The following is a 25,065-nucleotide window of genomic DNA, read 5'->3' on the forward strand; positions in this document are numbered from 1 at the left end:
CGTCGGTGTAATCTCCAAGTGTTTTATCTCGTGGCTTCAGTATTATTTTAACATCACTTGTGGGTATAATCTTAAAAATTTGGTAGTTTATTACTGAGGCTGGAAAAATCAAGCCTGTAGCTCCTGGGAAGTGCTGGAACCAGGATTGCCAGTGCACTTTTTGCTAGGATTTTTGTAAGCATGTGTCGCAAACTGCACTCTTTGCCTGGGTGCCCTCCCTTCTCCCCCCTCCAGCTCCCTGGCCCTCACTGTCTGTCTTATGGCCCTTGGCAGTTTGGTTCAGGCTTCCTCCCCATCGTGGGACAGAGGGTACGTGAGCTCCGCGGTGCCTGGCAGCAGCCCCAGGCAGGGACAGAGCATCCTCAAAGGATGGGGGTCCTGGGGGAATGTTGGGTCCCTGAGGGCTGGAGCTGTTGTCTGTTCTCATGTGACACAGAGCAGGAGCGGGGCCACGGTGTGCTGCAGCGTTAACTCTGTAAGAAAGCAGCCTTTGTCACCGCCCGAGGCTAAGTCCGGTCACAAGGGACAGTATGTGCCAGAAAATAAAATATCAAAAAAAAAAAAAAATTATTTCAACTGCGGTAGCATTTTCAGTCAGGTCCTGGGTAATCAGTGAGGTCTAAGTTTGACAGAGGGATCATTTAATTTTAATTTCAGCCAGTGCCATGAGCCATCCCCAGCCTGGGGCCGGAGCTCCTGCCCACGTGGGTGCACCCGCAGCCTTTCGGCTTTGCTGTGCCATGTGCTGGGCAGACTGTGCTGAGGCCACGGGTGACTCCTGCCTGGTCTGAAAAAGCATTATCTCCTTTGGTGAACGTTTGCTGTGCTTGGTTCCCTAAATATCTGCCTGTGTGATGGTTTGAACAGCTGAGCCTGGTGCCCTGTCCCTACATACCTGTTATGTTCTGCATTTTTGTTGCTGGCTGCTCTGGACACCTTCCCCATGCTCCTGGCATGGATGGGCAGAGCTGCCTCTCTGCTTCTTCCATCAAAAACAAGAGCTGAATAAGGACTGTGTGGACCTGACTGTTAACGGTGAATAACTTGGCTGGCTGCAGGCAAGAAATACCAGCAAATCTGGCTTGAACTGAAAAGAGAGAATAAAACACAGATGGACTTTTTCTGCACTCTTCCCCTTCAAAAGTGTATAGCGCATTTTTATTTTTAGATCCATCCCTGTTACAAGGGTAGAAAGCTCCTGTCCCTGCTGATGGCCAGGAAAGCTGAGGTGTCCAAGGTCCAGCACCGGTGGTTTCTGCAGAGCGAGGGCCACGGCCGTGCTGTCCCCATCCATCCCTGTCCCCATCCCTGGCTGCTGCTCCTCTCCCATCTGACACTAGGTGGTAACATCCATGTTCCTATCGGCCTGTTCTGGCACGTCTGGGGCTAACGGGACTCCCAAATGCGGCTTTTTGGCTGGCAAGCCGCCTAGCAGAGAGCCGCGCTTCCAGATGCGGGAGAACGCTCAAAGAAGTGGAAACAATATCGAGTTAAATGCTGTAAATTACTTTGAGCAGATGATATATATCAAGGACTAAAAGTTTGAAAAAATAAAGTGAAATGTTTTGTTAAGCCATGGGTGGTCTGGGTACCGAGTCCTCATAGGATACCACGGATGCAAATAATTCAGGTTAAAAATTTTTGGCAAACCTTTGCCTTAGGATGAAGGTGAGTATGTTTAGGGGTGGGGGGCTGCAGCGTGTTGGTTGCTGCCTCTGGTTTGAAGCAGAGGGAGTCGGCGGGGGCTTTGTTCATGGTGACGATGGCAGCTTTCCCTGCGTGCCTGGGCAGCTGTTTTCGGGGTTCACAGGGATGCCCTTTAGCAGCTGTAGCAGTCGGAGGGTGAGGGAACCCCTCGGCACTCAAGCAGAGATGTCTCCCTGCTGTGGGTGTCACCCCCTCAGCACCCTCCTTTCCTGGGCACAGCACTGCCAGGGCTGGGACCCTCCTGGGAAGGTGGACCTGCACCCGACAAGCTTTTCTCACCGAAAATCTGAGCTCCTCGGGGCAGGGGTGGATTGCTTCTCCCCTTCCGCACCACCCAAATCCCACCAAAGAGCTTGTTGCATGCTCTTCTGCAAGCTGCAGGTGATGTTTTGCCTACGGGCTGAGCCCTGCTCACCGTGGATGGAAGGAAGGGGAAAAGTGCATGGTTTTGTGGGTGTCATGTTTAACTTGGGCTTGCCCTTCCCCGGCACAGCTCAGCTTGCAAAGTGCTTTTGGTGCCGACAGACCATCACATCGTGGCACCGGAGCTCCCACCAGCATCCCACCTGCCCCAGCTATCTCCTGAATGAAAGCTGCTATTTAGGGCAGCTGGAGAGCGGGTGTGAGTGTGGAAGTGATGTAAACAGATATATTTTTTTATTCCCTGCGCCCCCCCGATGATGTTGGTGGTGTTTCCTCCACTGCAGCACAATGGTTCCCATTCATCAGCCCTTTTGCTGGGAATGCTGGCCTTGTTTTGATCTGTTGTGCCCACAGATTGTTTCCTGTCCAGCTTTGGTAAAACAGACAGAAAAAGAGGCTTCGAGTTGACAGGCAGACTTTGACTATGGCTTGGAAAATATTATTTCATGGGACAGCCTGTGCCTCCCACGCTGTGTCTCTCAGGCTGGGGGGGGAAGAAAAAAAAAAAAAGCAAAAGCTTGATTAATGTACGGAGATTGAAACCAGGCAAAAATTTTATACTGTGTTTTCTTTGAATGAATGGAAATCATTGTGGTCTGAGAGACAGTAGAAGACCCACTGGGTTTTTCTCTCGTTCTCACACATGCAATCTCAGTCTCGCTTATGAATAGATCCACAGTGGAGCTAATAAAGAGGTTGCTGGGGTGGGATCAAATTGTGGGGTCAAATCCCGACCTCTTAATCAGATCAAGGCTGTGCACGGAAACACCTAATAGAAACCCCCACCTACGGATGGCGGATGAGGGGGGGCTGCACAGGGATTTCCACATTTCCCTGGGATCCCGGACAAATCCTGCTCCTGTCCAGGGTGCAGAACACAGCCCAGCACTGCTGCTGGTTACAAAACAAAACTGTTGGAAGATACTTGTTAAGCACCTTTTAGTTAGTCGCTCCTGAAGGTAGGTGTTTATTACTGAGAGTTACCGAGCAGGGTAGGTTTCTCGAGGGTTTGCTTTTGTGAATGGTGGAGATGGTTCCGTGGTGTGTTTTCACCATCACTGGTGCTTGGGAGGAGAAAGGAAGAAGGTGGTCTGGAAGGGTTTGGTGAGCCATGAAACAGGATTGTGGCTTCTTAGCTTCTGCTTTCCTCATCGTGGCTCATGAACCTCATCAGCACTGGCTGAAGAGATGGAGAGGAGGGTCCTGCCAGCGGCGACAGCGCCTTCCCAGGAGAAGCCTCAGGGGCAGATGTCCCAGCCACTGTGTGCAAACGTGCAGATTGGCTTTAAGAGAAGAAACGCACCATTTAGGCAGAAGAGGGTCTCGGTCCAGATGAAATGAGGCCGCATGGATGTTTGGAAAGCCCTCTTCACCATCAGTTGCCGGGAGAGCCGGGACTGCGGTTTGGCTGTGAGGAAACAGATGCTGCGCACTCGCCTTGCCGCAGCAGCATTGCTGGTGCGCGTGTGCTCCTCCTGCCAGAGCCTTGTGATTCTCTCCTTGCCCGTCAGAAAACAGGTTTTATTGGGAACAGATATTACAGCTGCTCTTGGCCATCAGGAAAAGGAAGCGGGTGCCTGGGAAGCAAGGTGAGGTGGGCTCAGACCGCTTCCTCCCTTCCCCGAAGATGTGTGTAGGGCTGTGCAGTATGAGGCAGTGCCTCTGCCTGTGCTTACCCCTCCCAAGACCTTCCCCAGCATTTCTGTCGTCTTGGATGGAGTTCCCCCGTTCCTGTTTGAACTGTAGCAGATGCTGCAGGACTGCCTTGATGCGCTTGGTTTGCAGCAGAGGTGAGAGCTCACAGGGCAGCCCCTGGCACAAGGCTGGACGGAGAGGATGGCTGCGGAGTGGTGTAGCCTCCCTTCCCGCTCCTTATCCTCGAGAAACAAACTTAAACCATGGACAGACAGAAGCCAGACTGACAGTGATGTCTTGGTTTCCTCCTGTATGCAAGAAAAATGATTGCTGTGTGAATAATGAAATCAGCGTGACACCAAACACAACAGCGTGTTCAGCCGCTCCCAAAGCAGCTCCAGAGCTACCGATGGCTCCTGTCACCTTGCGTGGCCAGGTCTGCGGGCCGGCCAAAAAAAAATGTCGTGGGAAAGCTGTGTGGCCTGCAGTGTTTTTATTGAGCTGCCTTCAAAGCTACGAGATGTTTTCCTCACCACAAAAACATTTGTTCTCCTGCAGTGCCTGGATAGTCTGTCCTCCTGCAGACAGACCTGCTTCCCATTTTGGTGCAGTGCTGGGGAGTTAAATCTGGGGTCTTGCAGTGCTTTGCTGCTCAGTCCTTTAGGTGGAGAGAGGCAGGCAGGGAGCAGAGACCTTGTTTTCCGTTCTTTGGATGGGGAGCAGAGCACAAACATTTTGCTGGTCCTCAGAAAACATGGTCGCTTGGCTTGGTCACAGCAACCTGGGTTGCTAGAGACTGGGTTCAGGGTGAATTTAAATTTGGGGGAGAGACTTCCCTGATGCAACCCAGGTCTGTGGACACCAGCAAGGACCCCTGCCTGCTTGCAGTGCCTCAGGTCCCCTGGGTGATGTGGCGGTGGTGGGAAGACCCTTGTGTCCCGCCATTGAGCAGATGCCGGGGGAGCCGTGCTGAGCCCCCCTGGCAAAGGGAACCCATTTGAAATCAGCAGCTGCTGTCAGGCAAGGTTCCAGCCGGGAGAGCAGCTCCTCGGTAGCTCTTGGCAGCAAACCGTCCCTGAATGGTTTACCTTGGCTCCGCGAGGCTGGTCCTGCCTCCTGCCAGGCTGGGGAGGTCAGCGTGGCTCCGTTCCCCCTGTCCCCGTGCACCGCTGCAGGGGGGATGCTTTTTGGAGGATGCTTTTTTCGCTTTTTGAGTCTTGCAAATGGGCACTTGGCTGCCCGGGGGTGGTTTCCCATTGCGTGGCTGCGTCTAGGGCAGCTGCTCTTTCCACAGCAGCTGGCTGGCAGAGGTCACTCTCGGCTGGTGATGCTGCTGCGGAGCACGTGGAGATGCCGAAGGAGGAATTGCAGAGCAGAGCTGCACAACGGCTGCTGAGTCCCACAGAGGTGCTGGGCAGGGGGTGAGGGAGCTGGGGAGAATCTTCCAGAAGCAGCCAAACTGCAGGAGGTGGAAAGCAGCTAGAGGAAACAGGTGCTCTGTGCTTTCCTGAAATTCACAAACCAAAATTCAAGGCGCTCAGTCAGTGCCTCAGCAGGGGAAACCTGCCCGAAGTGGTGCAGCCCATGGCAGAGCCAGGCTGAGCAGAATCCCTTGGGCTTGGTGGCTTGTGTCTGTGTGCCGGAGGCTCCTTCACCACTTGGGTGATGGCAGGTTCAGTGGCAATGCTCGTTCTTCTTCGCTTGCCCACCCTGTGTCTGAGATGGGGGGGTTGAAAGCCCGTGGGAGCCCAGCCTGCGCTGGGCCCCAGCTCCTGGGGCTGGATGGGTGCTGAGCCTTTATTTATTGCCCTGGCTTGGAGGAGGAGAAGACCTCCCAAGTCAGCAGGGAGGTCTCCAAAGCCTGGCTGGGAGCTGGGCTGCTGGCTGCGAATCCTTCGCTGGCTGTTCGCGTTTACATCACCATTTGTATAAATAGGCTCCCCTCCTCTTCTCTCTCACTCCTCCTTATCCCTCACTCAAGTGTCTAGACCAAGGAGGGTTTTTGGTTGATTTGTAATACTTAGGAGAGATCGCTGGTCTTCCAAACAACATCTGGCTCTGTGGAAAGTCTGTGTAATAGTTGCTTGCTTTCTGTGGTGGTCACTGCGCCTGCAGATACAGCCTGAAGGACAGGGAATGCCAGGAGCAGCTCCCACATGGAGCTCTTGGGCTTCTCACCTCCCTTGGGGGGCTTCGCAGGGAGCTGCCCAACGCTTTCCCCGGCTGTGCCGACGGAGTGGGTGCTGGCTGAGCTACGGCTGGGTGCTGCAAGGGCCCGGCAGCCTGCAGTGGTCCTGCAAGAGGAGGCAGCTTTGGTTCTGTGTTTGCAAGCACCCGTAAGCAGGAGGTGCTGAGTGTGCTGTGATGCATGGGTTTCACTGCAGCCCTGTTGGGTGTCTGTGTTATCCTTTGGTGTTTTACAGGAGAGCGGCTGGGGAGGCTGCCCAGAGCAGGGGGGGACCATGGAGCGGTCCTGGGGTCTCCGTGGCAGCCTGGGCTGTGTGTGATGCTCTGGCTGGAGGACAGACAGCCAGGCAGTCACAGCGGGCGCTGCAGAGGATGGGTTAGTCAGGAGGAGGTGAGCTGGTACCTGCCTTTCAACCTGGTCCCCACTTCCACGGGATGAAGCAGCGGGTGCCGTTCCCTCCCTGGACCCAAAAGCCAAAACCTGACAATCAGTGTTCTCTGGGACCTTCCTGCAAAGGCCTCTTCTGCCCAGCTTTGATCTGCAAAGTGCACCTGTTCAGTTCCTGTTCACCTTAAAATAAAATAAAGAGGGCAAAAAAAAAAAAAAAAGAGAAAGAAAAATCCATTATCCCTGTGTATCTTATCAAGGTAATGCCAAACCAAGCTCACTTTGAACACCAGGTTCATCTTTGCAGCCCCAGTGGCCTATTCCTCTCTTTAGCAGCCTGGTTTAAAAATAAACCCTCCAAGGAGGGGAAGCAATTTGAATGAAGACATTGTTACTGTACACGATGCGATAATAGGGCCTTTTATAGCTACAGCTGTTACTAAATTGTTTAGTTCCAGGTTTTCAGGCTGCATAAAGGAGCCGCTCTGGTGCTTTCACACTCTCCCCCAGCATGCTTTAACAGCGATGCTGCAGGAGAAGGAAGAGGAGAAACCATTTCAGTTCTTTTAATTTTGCTCTTAGCTAATGATCCCCATCAGGATGCGAAAATGTGGGCACATGGGAGTCCTTGGTGAGCCCCTCAATGCAGCCCTGCCGCGGCAGCGAGCTCTGCTTGTGTGGCCAGTGAGCTGCCCACGGCGGGTGGGACAAGGGGGATGCTGAGCTCCATCACAGCCTCACTGCAGGCGCCTGAGAGAGGATGCATGAAATACATGCATATATATTTACCTGTACGTATAGCTGAGTTTTGATTCCCTTCACGTTCTTTTCACCCTTTAGCAGGGAGGAAGAATAGTGTCTTTATTAACCACGCTCATCCTCCTTCCTCTGCCTTGCTCGAGGCTTTTGTGTTCTATCAGCGATGGGGGCGTGTGCCGGTGGCTGCCTGGATCTAGAGGGCAAGGTGAAAAAATACCCTAAAAAATACCCATAAAAATAAACCATTCCCCCGTGCCAGCGTGTTATTTGCACTGAGATTTCCGTGGCATGTAAAATAATTTTCTGTGTGAAATGTGCTTACAATTTGAAGATTGATACAAAAAGGAGAGGGCTGGCATTTTTGCATGAAGCTATAAACATTAATTGGCAGGTATTATTAGGAATTTTTATAGGTGGGTCATAATCCCAGCCCTGCTTTTAGACCACCCAGCTTCTGTGTGTGTTTAATTTTTTAGAAAATATTTTAATAACCTTCACAACGTTCCGTATCTCCCTCCAGCTCTATCCCTACACGAGATCAATGCAGCCGCGTCATTAAATCCTGCTTTATTTATGGGCGTGCCTATATGAATATGTAAAATTTAAATTATCTGGAGCCTGACACTGTTTAAAATAGAGTTAACAAGGGCTTACGTGAGGGTCGTCTTAAGGTATTTAAAAATAGGTGCTTCTGGTTTGTAGGTCTTAACTGAAGCCTCCTGGTGACGGTTGGAGCTGGAAGGTGCTGCCTGCAGCTCCTCGGTGCCTGCTGGGTGAGGCTGCTCTGGGTTTCTGCTGGAAAACAGAGAAATTTCTGGCCAAGACATCACCTCTGGGAGCCGGCTCTGATGAGGTGCAAGCTCTCGCCATCCCTGAAAACTTTTCATTTTGTGGTCGTTGCCATTCTGCTTGTAACCATTGGGTGGGATTTCCAGGGTGCCTGGGGGCTGGGTGTCTGCAGGGCTTGGGGTGGCCCCTAGTGATGCAAAGACGCTTCTGAAAAAGGAAAGATGCTGTGAATAGTGGCAATGGCAGGGGTCCTGCCGCTCTACATGCTGCTTTTTAGTGCTGCTTTCCTATCCTTATTTTATGCATGGGGAGACTGAGGCAGCTCCTGCTGCAGGGGCAGAGGGGCACCTCTCATGGGGCTGACTGTCTGCAGCCAGAGCTTTGTGCCCCCTCGGACCAGGTCCCCACTCCCCGCCTGGCTGGGCAGAGCTGCCGGGAGCCCCTGCGGGTGTGGGTGATGTCACTGGCGTCGGACCTGGGAATATCTGGGTCTCCTGCTGGTCCCTTTCCTCGGGCATGAAATTAACCACAGTAAATATGACGGGGGAGCAATGCTGAGAGTGGGAAGTGACGACTTAATGCATTTATAAGTACCTGTTAATTTTTTAGCTAGGTAGACCGTAACTGTGCAAATAGGAATTTGGCCGTGCGATGGATCCTGCGTCTCATTATGTCCCGTGGGAGCAAGCAGCAGGACAAGGGTAATTCCTCCCAGCTTCACCTCCTGCCAGGGCTCGGTCACGTCTCCTCCTGGTTTTGCAGGTACCAGCCTCTGTGAGCTGCAGGCAGGCTCGGCTCGGCCGCCGCTGGCCAGATCCTGCACTCGCAGGTTGCGTTCAGGCTCTTATCAGCAGGAGAAAGTGCTGAGGCTCCCCAAGCTTTTCCTGCTGCACAGCTGAGGTCAGAACACGGCGAAAGAGAGAAGAGAGCAGGAGTGCACGGAGCTCATGAAACATGTCTTTGTGCTTCCCGGATCAGGGGAGATGTGAACTTTTACCCTGTGCGTGAGTCTGACTCATAAATCAAACAGTTACATAAATAACCAGGCAGATAAGAATAAAGATTTTAAAACCTCAGAGGAATAAATAGTCTGTAGACAATGGGAGCCCTCGGTGTGATCCGGCGGCAGATACGCGCCTGCCGTACCAGAACAATGACGGCCGGCCAGCCGCGGTTGCTATCACTTATCGCCCGCCCCGGCTGACGTCGAGGTTTTGAACTTGCTTTTGCCGGCAGCTGCTGGCATTGGGGAATGGCTGGAGGCGGGTGTCGGGGCTTGTCTGCTTTTGGCTGAGCCCCCCTGGTTTCTCTGAGGTGGGGGGGAGGTGCCCCAGCCCCATGGGGTATCTGAGCCCGGGCTGGCAGCGCCTGGTACCCGGTGTGACAGCCCTCGCTCGCGCTGTGCCGCACCTTGTGGGGTGTTGTCACACCCTGAGCCAGCTGCCCCCAGGACTTGCCTTTCACATGCCAGTCCCCAGTTTCCTCGGCCAAACGACAACAACTTGGTGGTCCATGTGGGGAGAGTTTGGGGGGGCAGCCCTCCTGGGGGGGTGCCGGAGGATGCAGCAACTGCGAGATGCCGAGGGGAGCTGAGCTTTGTGTTTGATGCTGGTTGGATTGGGATTTGGGAGGGGAGGTAGGACGGGGCCTCGGCACTTGTGCAAGTCTGGCCGTGTGCCGTGGGCAGGACACAGGGCGCACCGACACACGGCAGGTTGGGGAAAGGAAAGAAAAACAAAAGAGTCCTGCGTGTTTTAGCAAAGTGATGTAACTTGAAGATGGAGCCAGCTCAGGCACGTGAACATGTTTGGATGCTTCATGCACAGACTCATCCCCGTCACCTCGGGGTGCAGGATGTGGCTGGCCAGGTGGCACAGGGGCTTCCCCATCCTGCCAGCCCGAGCCCTGCCTGAGCTGAGGTTTGCCAGAGAGGGGAGGTGGGTGGCAGCCCCGTCCTGGGCTGGCCTGGCACCGGTGGGGATTTATATTGGGAAAACTGGAAAATCTCTTGCTCTTCAGCTAAAGTTCACGTCCTGGCTGCTGTAGTCAGAGGCGAGAGCAGGTTTTATGACTTTGAACTTAGCTTACGTGCCTTTGGGATAAATTAAGGGTAAAATTTCCTAAAATTGTAAATGTTTACTGCATGCAGATCCAGGGTGGTGTGTATTTAAGGCTGGCGCTGGGCCAGCCGAGCAGATGTGATACAGACCAGGCGGCACGCTGCTTAGAGCCCAGGCAGTTGGGTAGGGAGAGGGAGGCAAGGGGCAGGAGGAGGTATGGAAGTGGCTACTGAGAGGAGCAGTGCCGAAATGGCTGAGTACCGGTGGAGCAGGTGTTGTTTCCATTGTGGCTGCCACGCATGGCTCTAGCGCGGATCCAGCGTGCTTTTCCACTCCTGGCGCAGGCTGGCGGCGTGGCTGGTGCACAGCCTACGAAACCACTCCAGCCTGTGCCCCTTGCCTCTTGTGCTTTTGTTGTTCTCATTGGAGATAGGTGTCCGTGTGACTGTCCAGCCCATTCCTGCCTCCTGATCTCTGCAGCTCTTCTCTGGGTTTGTGCCCCAAATTCCTTCCTGCCACTTGTCCTCTTCCCTTTGTTTCCTTTCAGATGTGCTGACTTTCTTTGGTGCCATTTGGAAAGCACCTTGCTCATGGCACGGTTTGGGAGGAGGCTCTGCTGTTGACTTCCAGATGAAAACAGGGTGCCTATTTTTGTCAGATTCCATTCAGATATAATTTCCAGTCTGTCTGTACGTCTGTGTAACTGGGCAATCATGCAGTGGCTACCAGCCTGCTTGTTTCTTTGCCACTGTGGAGGGGTCCTGAGGGCTTTCAGGCTCAAGGCATCGTGTGATGGGCAGCACATGCTGCATCCCCTGCCTGAGATGGGGATACGTGCCGCATCCCCTGCCCGAGATGGGGGTACGTGCCCCATCCCCTGCCCGGGATGGGGGTACGTGCTGGATCCCCTGGCTGGGATGGGGGAACACGTTCCATGCATTTCTGCGTCCCCAGGGCTGGTAGCTGCACTCAAGAGGAGGAGGCATAGTAGATTTGTATCCACTTTTTCTTTTTTTATTTTTCATGGGTTTGAGCATTTGAGATGAAAGATAACTGTGTTATCAAAGGGTAAATCTGTGGGAGTAACATCCTCCTACCTGCTTTTGCAGATTTGACCTTTAAAATGCCAAGCACCTCAGGCAACGGAGTCACCAGGAGCCCCGTGTGCCCGTGGATGGCTCAGGGTGGGAGCACATCCCCGTGACATGGGGGCTGGCAGTGGGGACCGCTGTCCCCCCCGCCGCTCCCCGGCCGCCTCCAGGCGTGAGAGCCCCCCGTAGCGCCGGGGCAGAGCGTGCCGGCAGCGGAGTTGAGCAGGTAGGGCAGGTAGGGGAAGCGCTCGGGGCCCGCGCTGGCCGCAGAGCTCCTTCCCACCTGCGAGCCCTGATCAAACACCTCGACGGGCGGCCCGAGTGGGAGCCATGATGTAATCTTGGGAACCCAAAACAATCGGCCCTTTCATGGCAAGACGATAACAATCAAAACAGTATGTAAGGGCCTGCCATGCAAGAATACACATGCACATTATACACTGGAGGGAATTGAAAGCCGTAGTGAAAAGGGGCTTGTTAAGAATATGTAGCCTGCTTTCATAATCAGTTTGTAAAAGAATAGGCCCTTGAAAACAAGGGTTTAGGCTTATAGAAGGCTTTCTGTGCCTTGACCTTGCAAATATGCAGAGATGCCAACTTTTTTTTGAAAGTGAACTTGAAGTCTCCCAGCGTGGTGCCATAGCAGTTGGCAGGCGAGCTGGGGGTAGGAGGTCCAGCCTTGGTAGGTTCCCGGGGGACATGGAGTCTTTCCCTCTTGCCACAAGGAGCTGGTCCTCAGTGGAGCTCCGCCAGGATGCCACGGTTTTACCTTTCCTTCCTTAAAACTGCAACACTGGGCTCTGCTGCAGAAGATCAGCCAATGCAAGGGCAGAGCCATCCCGGCATTGCTGGGTCTCTGCAGAGCTCACGTGTAGATGGCACGTGTGCTAGTGGTATTTCTGTTCCCAGATTGAGAAGGTTGTGGAGGACATCACTGTTGTCACGGCCATTTTACAGATGGGGAAGCTGAGGGAGAGAGCTGGGAAAGGTAACATGTCCAGTGCATGTTGGTTCCTTGATCCTCGATGCTTCCAATGGCACCTGAGTCCGTTGACTCAGAGAAACAAATTTTCTGTTTCTGCCCAAACGGAGAAGACACCCAAGTGACATTCTCATGTTGGGCAGGGCACTGAGACCAATGCACGTTTGTAGGTTGGGGATGAGCCACAGATTATCCTCGTCTGCAAAATGTCTTCTAGCTGCGTATGGGTGACCCATCAGGCCAGGTGGGATCTGCTTCTAACACCTCTCTATCACTTATTCCCCACCTGCCATCCCTTAGAGACCCTTAGGTCTCTGAACATTTCATCCTGATGATTTTCCCTCTGGCTACGTTGGCTCGTCTCCCCATTGTCGTCTCCTCTGTGCCCAGTCGTTCACCGTGGGCAGCGGTTCAGCTCCCCTGGGCCAGGCTGCTGCAGTCTGTGCATCTGTTTTACAATGTATTTCTTTGCAGTCAGGGGAAGCCTTCCAAGAATCCCCACCTATTTCCGTAATAAGGACGCCTTTGTTTTCCTCACGCACAATGCAGCTTTGATTCAGTTGCTTTCTCACCCGCTGTGTTGCTGCCAGCTCGACACAGGAGCTGTGGAGAAGGTGTGAGGTGTGCACAGCTTGGTGGTGAAGGGGGAGAGGAATGTCTCTTGGGATGGTTTTGTTTCACACTTGGGCCCTGGAAGTAAATCTTCTTTGCCATAGATCCTGGACTTCTCCCGAGACACTGTGCTGTGCAAACAGAGGTGGCCGCTGAGAGGCGAGTGGAGGTACCCTTCGTGCAGTGAACCAAGGCAAAGCAAATAGGAAGGCTTATGTGTTCCTGGCCTCCTTGTTGTCATGGAGTTATCCTCATCCTGGTGAGATTAGTGTCCCTGGGAAAGGCTCAAAAGGCCCCAAAGTCCAAGAAATATTTAAGCAGAGTTGTGATGGGAGGAAGCGTTGAAGGAATGAGTGGTCTTAGGGGTGGGGGAGTGTGGTCTGGGCAAGCAGAAGACCTTTGTGAGGATCTGGCGGGGCTGGAGGCCAGGAGATGACATGGGGACCTTCTGAGCCTGATGCTGAGCCCAGAAGGTCCTTTCTGCCTGTGGGTGTCCCAAGGCAGGAGTAAGAAACCCCACGTGCAGGAACGCCTGCAGCCAGGCAATGGGTCTCTGGTGGCCTGTGCCTCTTGCCGTGCTGCCGGCTGAGGCTTCGCGTGCCTGCGCCCCATGCCTGCCCCGACTGCCAGCACCCACGTGGCGTGATGCCAACACCCGTGTTTCTGGGGAAAACAGGTTAAAATCTTGACCTGGAAGGGGGCACACAGTGCTGCCTACCTGCCGAGGGCTGGGGACACGAGTGGCCTGGCCCCAGTGGGTTCCATGTTGGTGTGGAGCACACCGTGACCCACTGCACACACATGTTTCTCGCCGTGGTGTGTGCATGCCGTGGCGCGTGGCACGCTGCGTGCCGTTGCATGTTGCTGGCCGTGGCGTGTGTGTGCCATGGCACATGGCACGTTGCTCGTTGCAGCCCGTTGCTTGCTGTGCTTGCTGAGCCGGCTGCAGCCCCATCCCCAGCACGTGCCAAACCCGCTGGGCATCTTGTGCTGCTGGGGAGGTGGCCCAAGCTGTACGGCTGGGGCTGGTTTTTGCTTTTGGGGAGCCCGGACGGGTTTTGCTAGAGGTGTGTGCTGGAGAGAGAGGGGAGCAGGGGCAAACCCGCCCACCTGGGCTTCTCTGGCTGGATCTTTCCCTGGGGTACGTTCCCCTTCCTCCTGCCCCTCGGGGCTTTCTCTCCCCCGGGGCTGCTGCAGGGCAAGGGGTCAGCGTGGGCTTCCCTCCTCCCGGCGGGACCAGGGGCGAGGGGGGGGGGCTCACCACCCTTCCCGTACAGACTCCTCCATTCACACCTCCCTCTCCCGCCCCATTAATTTGTTGTGGTCGGGGCCAGTAATAGCTGCTTTGTGCGAAGGCTAGGGAAGGAGCAAAAAAAAACAACCCAGCACACAGACAGCAGCTCCAGTGTTTTCTAAAAGGGATGTTTTTCCCCCTCCGTTCTCTCTCTCTTTCCCTTGAATAATGTTTTTGATTGTAAGAGCCTGTCCTGGTTAGGGAAACCCACAGCCTCTCCCCCTTCCCCTCCCCTCTTCTGTAAACCCTGGTAGAAGTTTAAACAACCCAGAGAGATTTTTCTCACCAGTCTTATTTTACTAATAGGAAACAAGTGTTTAAAGCAGCAAAGGGAGCTTTCAGCTGCTGGCAAAGGAATAACTGACCTTGCGGGGAGGCACTGGGGTCCCGTTTGGAGCTGTGGGCTGGGGCAGGTCGCAGCCCAGCACCTCCCTGCTGGAGCTTTGAGCCCCCCGGGACGGTCACACTCTTGGTGTCCCCCCAGGGACAGGCTGCGGCTGCCTCCGCTGACACACACCAGTGAAGCCACGATGGGAGAAATGCTCCAAGTGTGGAACAAGTTCCCGTCCGCTCTCACGGAGCTGCTCAACCTAAGGAGCCCACGCCGTAAAGAAACGAGCCCCATTTGGTTTGGTGCCTGCAATATTTTTGTATCTTGGGTGAAGGAGAAAACTCCCCATCCCAATTTCTTGATTTTCACCAAAAATCAAAAGCAAGGGGAAGGACCGTTCCCAAGGCTGGAGCAAATACCAGCTGAGGATGGGTGACGGTGGGGGTGGGGGGTGCCGAGAGCACCCCCTGCTCAATGAGGTGCTGGTGCACGGAGCTGGGGTGCAGAAGAACTGACAAGCCCTCCCACTGGAAATCCAGCTTTCGTGACCGCCAGCTGTTCACAGAGCTATTCCCGGTCTGGATCAGCTCTGGGTGATGTGCTGGTCCCACCATGGGGTTGCTGATGGGAGAGGCTTGGGCAGGAGAGCAGCGGGTGGGTGCTCTGAAGGTGGGTGCTGAAACAGGGTTTAAGTATCAACGGGGAGAGGTCAAGCAAGGAGAAACCTCACCTCGTTCTCTGCACTTGGCTGTCTCTTCGAACCTCTTCTGGCTGTCCTTCATCTGTCAACTCTTAAGAGCTGTGTTGTCTCCTGCTGGGGACGTGAGGCTTTACTTGGAGCGGTTCAAGTTCACCGTGTCTGCCTGCCTAACCCCCTTTATCAGGCTTTTTCTCTCTTGTGCCTGGAGAATCGGTCCTGGCAGCAGCCTGCCTCCTCCTGTGTTGCTTTGGTGATGGACAGACTGGCTCTCCCCTCCGGCTGGTTTTGGCTCTGGAAGTCCAAGTGCTGCCTTTCCATGGGATGCAAGAGGGGAGAAAAAAGAGAGAAAGCAAGCAAAATCCTGTGGCTAAAACGTGCTACTCTTCTGACGAGCCTCAGGGCTGTAAGGCAGTGGTTAAGTATGGTGCCAGTGGGAGCTGGGGCAGGTTACAGGAGAGGGACCAGCTCCCCCCAGGGCTGGGGCTGTGTTGGGGTCCCTCTGGCAAACCGCCCCCCCCAGCAGGGGGGAAGCTGTGATCCCAGGAGTGCTCCAGGCATGATGCTCAGAGGGCTGGAGCACGTCTCCTGTGCAGACAGGCTGAGAGAGCTGGGGTTGTTCAGCCTGGAGAAGAGAAGGCTCTGGGGACACCTTAGAGCACTTTCCAGGGAGCTGACAAGATGCTGGAGAGGGACTTTTTACAAGGGCCTGTAGTGACAGGACAAGGGGGAATGGCTTTAAACTGAAAGAGGGAGATTTGGATTAGATATAAGGAAGAAATTATTTATGGTGAGGGCGGCAGGACACTGGCACAGGCTGCCCAGAGCATCCCTGGCAGTGTCCAAGGCCAGGCTGGATGGGGCTTGGAGCAACCTGGGCTGGTGGCAGAGGGCTGGAATTAGGTGATCTTTAAGGTCCCTTCCAACCCAAACCCTTCTGTGATTCTATGAAATGCCAAGGCCCGGGGATGCTGCAGCTCCCGGGAAGCTTGGATTGGAAACGCCTCGTGGGGCCTCCCTGGATAAGCTTCTTCTCTGTCTGGTCTCTGTTGCTCCCAGGGCTGGTGCTGATGCTGGTGAAATGCTGTGGAGCTCTTTGAAGATGAAATTTGCTGTGTTCATGTTAAATATTAACATGCCTAGCCCCAGGGCTAGGTGCACTTCCATTCAAATGGCATACTTTAATAACACCTTTTTTTTTTTTTTTTTTCTTCTTAGCTCCCAGCAGCCTACCCCAGGCTGTACTTTCCACTAATATATATATATATATTTATGCTTTTTTTGTGTGGGTAGGAACTTGGCCATTGGGATTGGGATTCAGAATTTCCCGGAGGGCCTGGCTGTCAGCTTGCCTTTACGCGGTGCGGGATTTTCAACATGGAAAGCGTTCTGGTAAGCTGAGCTCCTCTTCACCCATGGACATGAGAGCCCTCTGCCAGCAGCTCCCGATGAGCGGGTGCCTATAGATCTCATCCCTGTATATGTTTGCATCTCTCTGTCATTGAGCTGCCCTTGGGCTGGGCTTACTCCAAACCTGCCTGGTCCCCTCCTACATCACAGAGAGCTGCTGCCGGGCGCGCTGCTGGTTTCCAGCTTTGCGGAAGGGTGGTGAGCACTGCCCTCTCCCTCCGCAGTGCCTGAGCTCAGGTCCGAGCCTCCGGCTCCCAGGGGATGGATGTATGGGTGACCCTGGCAGGTCACCCCATCCTGCCTCAGCTGCCTGTCGAGTGCCTGTGGGGAGCTCCCAGATCCTGCACTAAACAGGTTTTTGTTTGGTGGGATTTTTTTTCTTCTTCATTTTTCTTTTATTGTGTTTTTCCTCTTACTTCACTCCAAGCTGGATTTCAAACCTACTTTTTCTTTTTTCTTTTCCCTAAGGTGAAAAAGCCAAGGGCATGAACCCTGCGAGCGCAGGGCTGCGTTCCTGCCCGTGCACGTGTGCTCAGCCGGGTGATGGATTGGGAGGGCAGGGGGGCGGCTTGGAAACTGCTCCCGCCAAAGCTTTGTTTTCTTTTCCTCCCACCCACCTCCAATGCAGTAAGCGCAGCTGGTGCTGGGACTTGCACCAGGATTGCTGCTGCCGGGAAGGGAGTTCCCATGGTCCGGAGAGTTAAAACAGTCCTAGAGGGAAAGACAACGAGGGGGAAGAGCACAGTTTCATCCTGGTTGAGGCTGTGGCCAGATGGCCTCTTTGGGATTGAGCTATGCTGTTGGAAATGTTTCCTCTCTGACCCATCCCTGCTTGCAAGCTGGATCCCCAAGTCCTGCAGGGCTCCTGGGGGAAGGAATCAGATCGTGCCTTAATTCCCTTCCTGGAAAAAGCAGCTGGGTTAGGGCAAAACACCTTCATTGCCCGTTTAAAATAACCTGGGTGACTTGGCAGGGTGGCCAACCTGCTCCTGGCCACTGTGGCACTGGGGAAAACAGTGGGGCCGGGGAGTGCAGAGCCCGTCAGCTCCGCGGGAAGGCTGTGCCACCCATGTGCCAGGTCTGCGGTGGCTTTTAGTCTCGGTCTTTTGCAGGTACGGGCAGCTGAGCGGCATGGTGGAGCCCTTAGCTGGCATCTTTGGTGCCTTCGCCGTGGTGGTGGCGGAGCCTCTACTCCCCTACGCCTTGGGCTTTGCTGCCGGAGCGATGGTCTACGTGGTGATGGACGATATCATCCCCGAGGCGCAGACCAGGTGAGGCCCCTCGGTGACAACCACGGAAGGCAGATAGACACGGGGGAACTGGAAGATCCCTTCCCTTGCCTGGATGAGATACAAAGCAGCGTTTCCCCCATCCGAAAAGCCAGTCCCAGGAGCTGACACCCTCCCCTTTTCTCCCTGCAGTGGCAACGGGAAGCTGGCGTCCTGGACTTCGATATTAGGATTTGTGGTGATGATGTCCCTGGACGTTGGGCTGGGGTAGGGAAGCGTGCCGTTCCCCAGGAGAAGACTTCAGAGCCATTTGTGCAGCGGTGTTTGGAACTGGACACACGTTATCCTCTAGACTTTTTTTGTATATATATTTTTTTGGATCTGGTTCGGTGTTGATTTCCTATAATTTTATATCTCTTCCTCCCTTCCAATGTCATGTTGATGGTTTTCAAAGCACAAATACGGGTGGTTCCGTGCAGGTCCTGGTTTCCTTTCACCACCAGATTTTCTTTTCCTCCCAGGAGGGTCGCTGGACCCCACATTGGCCAGGCTGCAGGTCACCCTGTCCTTTCCCTGCCACGCTGGGCTGGTTTCTGAGTTAGGTCGCTCTGGGTTTTGGTCATCTTTGTTCTGTAGAAGATTAGAAGTTTGATGTCGCGTGTTTAAGCTGGTCTGTGGTTAAGTACCAAGGCATTTGAATGGAGTAAACTCCTCACAGAGCCTCAACTTGGCACTGTCCTGGAAGGGCAGGTGGAAGGTGTTAGGGCCAAGATAACACGTACAGTCCTCTGTGGGATCGCAGGTCTCGTGTATCCCGCTGGGCCTTGGGAGTGTTTTAGGGTATTTGTTTTGATGGATGCAAACAGTCCAGGCAAATAAAAATGAATTGTCTTGGGATCTCTGTAAGAGGGAAATGTCATTTTTTCCTGAGTTTATCTCCTAGGTGGGGCATTGATCCACTGCACTGTGTCCAATATCCCAAGGCTTTCTCTGAAAAAAAAAACCAAAAAACAAACAAATGGGAAGGAAGAATTTTTGCGTTTTCTAGCATGTACTTTTTGAAAAGGCAAGATGTGGTCACCAGTGTTGTCGTTGATGTGCTGCCTGCGTGGTGCAGAGCGGGATGTGTTTCCACACAAGCCCGTGGCTGTGTCTGGCCTTGCTGAGCGATTGCTGGTTTACGGCTGCTGCTTCCAATGGTTCATAACTCCCCAGAAAACCAGCGCAGGGCTTTCCCAGCGGTGGCCCTGGTCGCGCTTCACCCCACAGAAGAGCTCAGAGCTGAGCCAGGACCTGAGCGTGCTGGGAGCCCTCATCTCACTGGGCAGCGTCAGGATGAAATAATTCATCAGGGTGAATTAATTATCGTACCTGAGGAGCCAGAAACGTGCACCGTGCGTACCTGCCTCTTCACCCTTTGCTTTTCAAGCATCTCTTGTTGAACGGCTGTTCCCAAGCAGGCAGGATTAGTCCCTTCCAGGCTGAGGAGCCAGCCTTGCCCGTCCCTCCCTGTGCCTGCTGCAGGCTCAAGCGAGGAGCAAAATGCTGAAGGTGGAAGGATGCTGTGAACCCCACCTCCCTCTTCGCTAGGGATGCTCGTGTCTGTGGTAAGAAGGGCTTCATGAGTCCCCTCAGCAGGAATAACTGGATTGCCTGGCTGCTGCCTGCATCTCGGTCCCTCCATGGCCATGCAGCTCTCGGGGGAGCGAGGCTGCGGGTGGGGGGGTCAGGGACCACCGTTCCATCCTGCTGGAGAAGCTGCAGGAAGGGCGGCCAAAGGGAACGGGCTTGAATAAGCTAAGCTAGAGCCATGCATTTCTGTTTGGTTCATTTATTTTATTTTTTTGGTTGGATTTCATTTGTACTTCGTGTGTCACTCTGGATGATACAAAACTACTGTTTGCCAATGGATTTGACCTTTTAACTGTGATTGTTTTCAAATAAATGGGAAATTCAGAGTTTGCTCTAATTTATTTTAATGTTGTAAAGCCATACTTTTGCTGCTTCTTCCTCCGTTCTGCTACGTTTCTTTTCTCCAGCTTAATTGTTCCTGGCTTCTCCAAGGTCCTGCCTCTCAACCAGGAGGGCAGCCTCTTCAGGGAAGGAAAAAAACGGGGAAAAAAAGCTGAAGGCAGCTTTGCAGTGCCTCATCCAGGCACCCGTGAGTGTGTTTTAGCGTTCACTGGGTTTGCTGCAGCCGACCAGCTCACCCCCAGGTGCAATGCCTGTCACTGGTTCATGCCTTATGACTCAGAAAAAAGCAATGGCAAGAAATCTTGGGGTAGGGGGAAGCAGCTCTGCCTGCACTGACCCGGGGGTGCCGGTACCACGCTCACACGCGGGGGTGTATTCCCCCATGCACCTACGGGTGGGTGCCATCCCTGGTTCATCGCAGCCCCGTGGGATGCTGTGCCTGCATCCCGCAGCCCCAGGATGAGCCACAGGGGTGATGCTCGTTTGGGGCAGCCCAGAGAGCTGCTGTCCTGTGGTACAGGGATGGGAACGGGGACCCGACCTTCCCTGGGATCCGCGGGGCTACAGACATGAGCTGGGTCTCTCCGGGCACAGGGGGAATTTGGGGTTATGGCCCTTGGTGGGAAAAATGAGGGGTGTCAGGACCCTCTTCTTAAAACCAGTGGGCGAGGGCTGTCCCTGCTGCCCCAGGGCAGGGAGAGGGAAGGGACCTGCCCATGGCTGGGAACAAGAGCTCCCTGCACTGCAGCCAGTGGCTCCTTCCCAGTGCCACCAGTGGGAAGGCTGGGCGATCTCCCACTGCTTTTCACCTTGTTTCTAGACACAGTAGAAGTGTTTGCAAAGCTTTTAGCGCTCTGTTTTCAGCCGAAAGCCTTTTCCTGAAACTTTAAAACCTCAGGGGTGTCCATGGGTCGGGTTTTCTTGCAGACCGTTGGAGATATTTTCTTATTTGATTTCTGGCGTGTGGTGTAAGCTGGTACAAAAAACCCACATTATACATTTAAAGGCAGCCTTGTAATCAGATTGCTGGGAGATAATATCACGTAAAGCATTTAATCCTGCTTAGATGTAGCCAGCCGAGATAATTATGTACATTGGACCCATAGGAAGTGAGTGGGGAGGGTGATGCAGAAAGCACATATGAAAATTCTTCTTTTCTGTTTGTACCCTGGAGGTGAATGAAATTATATATCTATTCCTTGGTATGATTGAAAAGCTGGCTGGGGGCCAGGCCTGAAATTACCCGTGGATACAATAGTTGTCAATGGAAAGGTGGAGTTGGGAGCGAAGGTAATATAAACACACAGCCGAGCCCTGCAAAATGGAGCCGGGCTCTGCTCGGCGGCAGGGAGGAGCCGGCTCTCACGCAGAGACCGAGCTGGAGGGAAAAGAGGAAAGTTATCCCGTGGCTGGAGCTGGGTCTCGGAAGACCAGGCTGTGCTTGGCCTCAAACCCGTGCCGGGATGCAGGGGGGCTCTGCCCTCCTGGAGGGCTCTGGCAGCCAGGTGGTCCCTCCCCATCGCAGGCAGCGCTGCCGAGCCCCCTTGGTGAAGCCGTCCTGTGTCTCTGTGAGATGGGGAGAACCCCCTGGCCGGAGCACACACACACATACACTCGTGGTGAGCACAGGAGGAGGGTTTTTTTCTATTTCTCCATCCTTCTGATGGTGGCAGGCAGCCTTCGGAGGGGCACAGCGGTGCCTGCAACCAGTTTGAAGTGTCCTTTGACCCCCTCACAAGCGTAATACTAATTGCAGTGATTTCTCCCCCCTACTAATTTTTCAGTAAAATTAAAAAACTTCAGATTTTTGAGTTTTGTCTTGAAACAGTAATAACTTTTTGCATTGGCTGGAGGAAAACTTAAACTGTGGCTCCTCTCCATCTAAAAGCCTCAAACCCCGAACGGTAAAGATCTTTTCCTAAGCAGTGCATGTATGTGCTCTTGCAATGGGGTTTAAAAATGACCCAAAACCCCAGCGTAAGTTTGCAGTCTGCCTGCTGATGCTTTTGTGGATGTTTCGAGGTTTTTCAAGCCCTGCTAATGAAGGGGGATGACCCGAGTGTTTAGTAGAAAATGGGAAATTCCCCCAATTCTTAACGGCCCTGGAGGTGGCTGCGTTTGGCAGCGCGGAGTCGGAGGGGGTTCGGCACTACGTGTGCAAGCATGTGTGCCCGGCTGTGCAGCTCGTGCTTGGAGAGCTTCGCCAAGCGTATTGCTGTGACAAAAAGCCCAGCGATGCAGCGCTGGGCATATTTTGCTGCTTTTCTTGTGATTATTTTCTTTTTTTCTTTCAGAGGCTGAATCACCGAGGTGCTGTCCCGCAGGATGGCCGTGGGGACGGTACCCGGTCGGGCAGTTGGTGGCTGGCGAGGAGGCGGCGGAGGAGTCCGTGGGGAAGCTCCTCTGCAACCAGGAGAGCTGCGGGGGATGGGCAGCAGGTTGTGCGTATGACTAAGTGGTGGATGGAGAGGCTGCTGATAGCTCGGGTGCGAGGCACTGCAGATGTGTTTGCCCGAGGATTAGGGCTTTGGAGAGGGGATTACCTGGGGCGGTGAGTGTGCGGTGTGAAGCGTTGGGCTTCGTGCTTCGGGGATGTGGCTGTTCCATCCCTCCCAGAGCTGCGGTGCGAGGAGAAAGCACCGTCCCCTTTGCTCCAGGCAAATCCCACCTTACTCCCTGCCTCTGCACGATGCCAGGCATCTCCCGGTGGGTGCCAGGGTGGCACGTGGCAAGCACGTGGCAAGCGCAGAGGCTGGCACTGTGGCACGACGCTGGCTCGGCTGCCACTCTTCTCGTGGCATGATGCTGCCTCGGCTGCCGCTCTTCCCTCCCTGGCAGCTCCTTCTGCCTACCCAGCTCACTCGCGCCCAGCCCGAGAGAGCACGGTGAAGGGTTACGGTTATGGTTGTGCAACCGGGGCAGGGAAAGCACGCCTTTCCCCGCACTGGCATGACATGGCTCACGTCGTCGCCCGTGCGTGGTGCCGTGAGTCAGGGAGCAGGAATGGGCGGGTGGGCCCTCCGCGGTGCCGGGCGCTCGCCAGCCTGTGCCGGGGTGCTGGGGAAGGCGAAGGCGGCTGCGGTTTGCAGGGTTGGGCGGGGACAGCAAAACCCCAAGCGAGGGCTTTGCACGCAACCGAACAATAATCCCATTATTAGGGCCCATGCCGTCAAACAAAACACAGCACAAAACATTACTTGGGCTTGCAAGATGCGCGCCCAGGGTAGATCGTAGCACCTGAGTCATTGCTTATAAAAGAATGGATTTCACCTCCCTCCCCTCCCCTTAGGAAAGAAACAATTCAAACCTTAAGACAAAATGACTTCTATTCTTTGTACGCGGACTTTGTTGTACTTGGCAACGAGGCTGCAATTAAAATCGAGACGCTCGCTCTCGTGCGCACACACGCAGGCTCCCAGCTCCGAGCTCGGGAGCAAACATGCGGCTCCTCTCCCTGCGTCGGGCTGGCGCGGGCGCCCCGAGCCCATGGCGCTTGGCCCTGCCTGTGCCACGCTGCCTTGCTTCAGCCCCGGGGTGGACCCCCAGCCTCAGGAACAAGCCTGGTTCTGGGGGGCTGGAGGGAAGAAAAGGAATTTCAGCTCAGCGTGCCCTTTTCCTAGGGCAGATGTGGGGTCATTGAGTTCCTGGAGGAGATCTAATGCCTCTCTCTCTTTTTAGGCAGGTGTTGGCACTGTAAGTGTATTTAGCCTTGCGTGGTCATCCAGCCCACGGAAAGCTACGTGCTCGTGTCCGTGCTGGGGTGCTGGGACTGTGGCTCATGGGTGATCCCCTGGTTGCCCTTCTCTGGCTGCTCCACCGAACCCCCTTCATCTCAGCCGGCCAACCGAAGGGGGTGGCTGTGCGAAGGCTCCTTGGCCGCCTCGGCGGAATGCTCTCCACGTGGTGCCTGACGTGGTGTGTGAGGTGCGAAAGGCCAACACGGGGGTGAAATGCCATCGCTGCAGGACCGGCTCTGCTGCAAACACTTCAGTCTATCCGGAGGGTTGTTCCTAATGGGAAAAAGAGGGAAAATTACACACTGTGGGACCTGCATATTGCACAGCTCCAATATTAGTACCTTTTTCTTATTTTAAGGCTTTTGCAGTGTTGAGGGCAGTCATTTGTGCGAGAACATGGAGAAAATATTCCTAGTATGTCCTTGGTTGAGATTTCTGGGATATGTTTTTGTGCCTTATAATCCTATGAGGGGGGTTTTGAGAGCAGGAAACTGAGCCTGAAGGTTTATTTTAATATAATCTTACAAAATACTGATGATAACTAAAAAGCTTTTGTGTCCAGAGCTGGTTTGCATGGGGAATTGTTTAAATCTCTCTCTCACTGTTGCCTTCTCGTGTTCTTACAGGAACAACTAAGGCATTACAGACGCGACACACGCTCACTCCCCATCTCGTCTCACAATCCTGCTGCTGTGCCTGAAGCAGAAAACAAAACCGCTGCTCCAAACTCCGTATGAAAATAGGAGAGAAGAGAATGGCCTGGATCTGCTTTCCTTTTACTGCAAAATAATTTCCCTGCCATAAAATTACCAGTGAGAGCCAAGGGAAGATTAGGTCATAGGGAAAAATGCCGGCTGGGAAACAATGGAGGGAGGTGCTGGTAACGGCTGGGGTGCAGGGCTCCTCGCCGCCCTCGGCTTCCCCAGGGACCCCTGCCTCCACCAGGATCCCATCTCTGCAAGGTTCTCCCCTCCACGAGGACCCCCACCTCCACCAGGATCATATCTCCCTAGGATCTCACCTCCACAGGCGCTCTCACCTCTACTGGGACCCCATCTCCACAGGGACCCCTATCTCTGCTGGGACCCCTACCTCCACGGGGCCCCCACCTTTGCTGGGACCCCCACTTGTGCCAGCCCCAGCTGCAGTGCTGCTCCCCCAGCTCCACACAGGCCAGGCAAAGAGCATCAGCTCTCCCAACCCTTTATTTCCCTTTCTTTCCCAAGGTTGAATTGACAGTGAGGGCTGGGCATCCCAGTTTCTCCCAGGCTGGTGGTTCAGTCAGGGGGGGCAGCAGGGGCAGGTGTGAGGTTGGACTTGGAGCATGAAGCAGCATCTCCCAATATGCTGCTTTCCCTCTTCCTTTCCAGGTCACGGTCCATCCCAGAGCTGCTCTGCCTCCAGCCCTGCCAACCAGCTTGGCTTTTCCCAGGGATGGACAAACTCTCCAGGGGGGTTGGCATGTCAGAGATCTCCAGGAATTCCGGGGAGATGTCTTAAAACTTGTCTTGGTGCAGGTTTCACAGAAGCCCTCCAGTGCCCTCCAGTTCTGGGTGGTGGCTACCGCCCACAAAAACCTTTGGGAGACCAGGGAAACAAATCCAGACAGCAAGGGGGCCCCGGGGCCTCCCAAGTCATTAAACAAATTAAGTTGTTTAGAACGCGAGGCCCAGGTGACTGGGTGTGAAAGTCCCTGAGGCCTCAGTAATTGCTGTGTAAAGGCAGCACTGGTGGGTGGAAAGGAGACAAAGAGATTTTGG

The 25,065-nt window shown here is 54.2% G+C and overlaps 1 protein-coding gene across 3 annotated transcripts in view; it reads left to right on the forward strand.

The window, feature by feature from the left end:
• Positions 1–19,557, forward strand: part of SLC39A11 (solute carrier family 39 member 11) — a 99,430-nt gene extending 79,873 nt beyond the window's left edge. For all 3 annotated transcript variants that reach the window (XM_037404496.1, XM_037404512.1, XM_037404506.1), the window contains exons 8-10: positions 16,249–16,347; positions 17,478–17,636; positions 17,787–19,557. In XM_037404496.1, the coding sequence (XP_037260393.1) occupies positions 16,249–16,347; positions 17,478–17,636; positions 17,787–17,865 (337 nt within the window). In that variant the 3' untranslated portion in view covers positions 17,866–19,557. The remainder of the gene's footprint in view (positions 1–16,248; positions 16,348–17,477; positions 17,637–17,786) is intronic.
• Positions 19,558–25,065: the final 5,508 nt, after the last annotated feature.

This window comes from Falco rusticolus, chromosome 1, assembly GCF_015220075.1.
Source record: "Falco rusticolus isolate bFalRus1 chromosome 1, bFalRus1.pri, whole genome shotgun sequence".
In the NCBI taxonomy this organism is placed as follows: domain Eukaryota; kingdom Metazoa; phylum Chordata; class Aves; order Falconiformes; family Falconidae; genus Falco; species Falco rusticolus.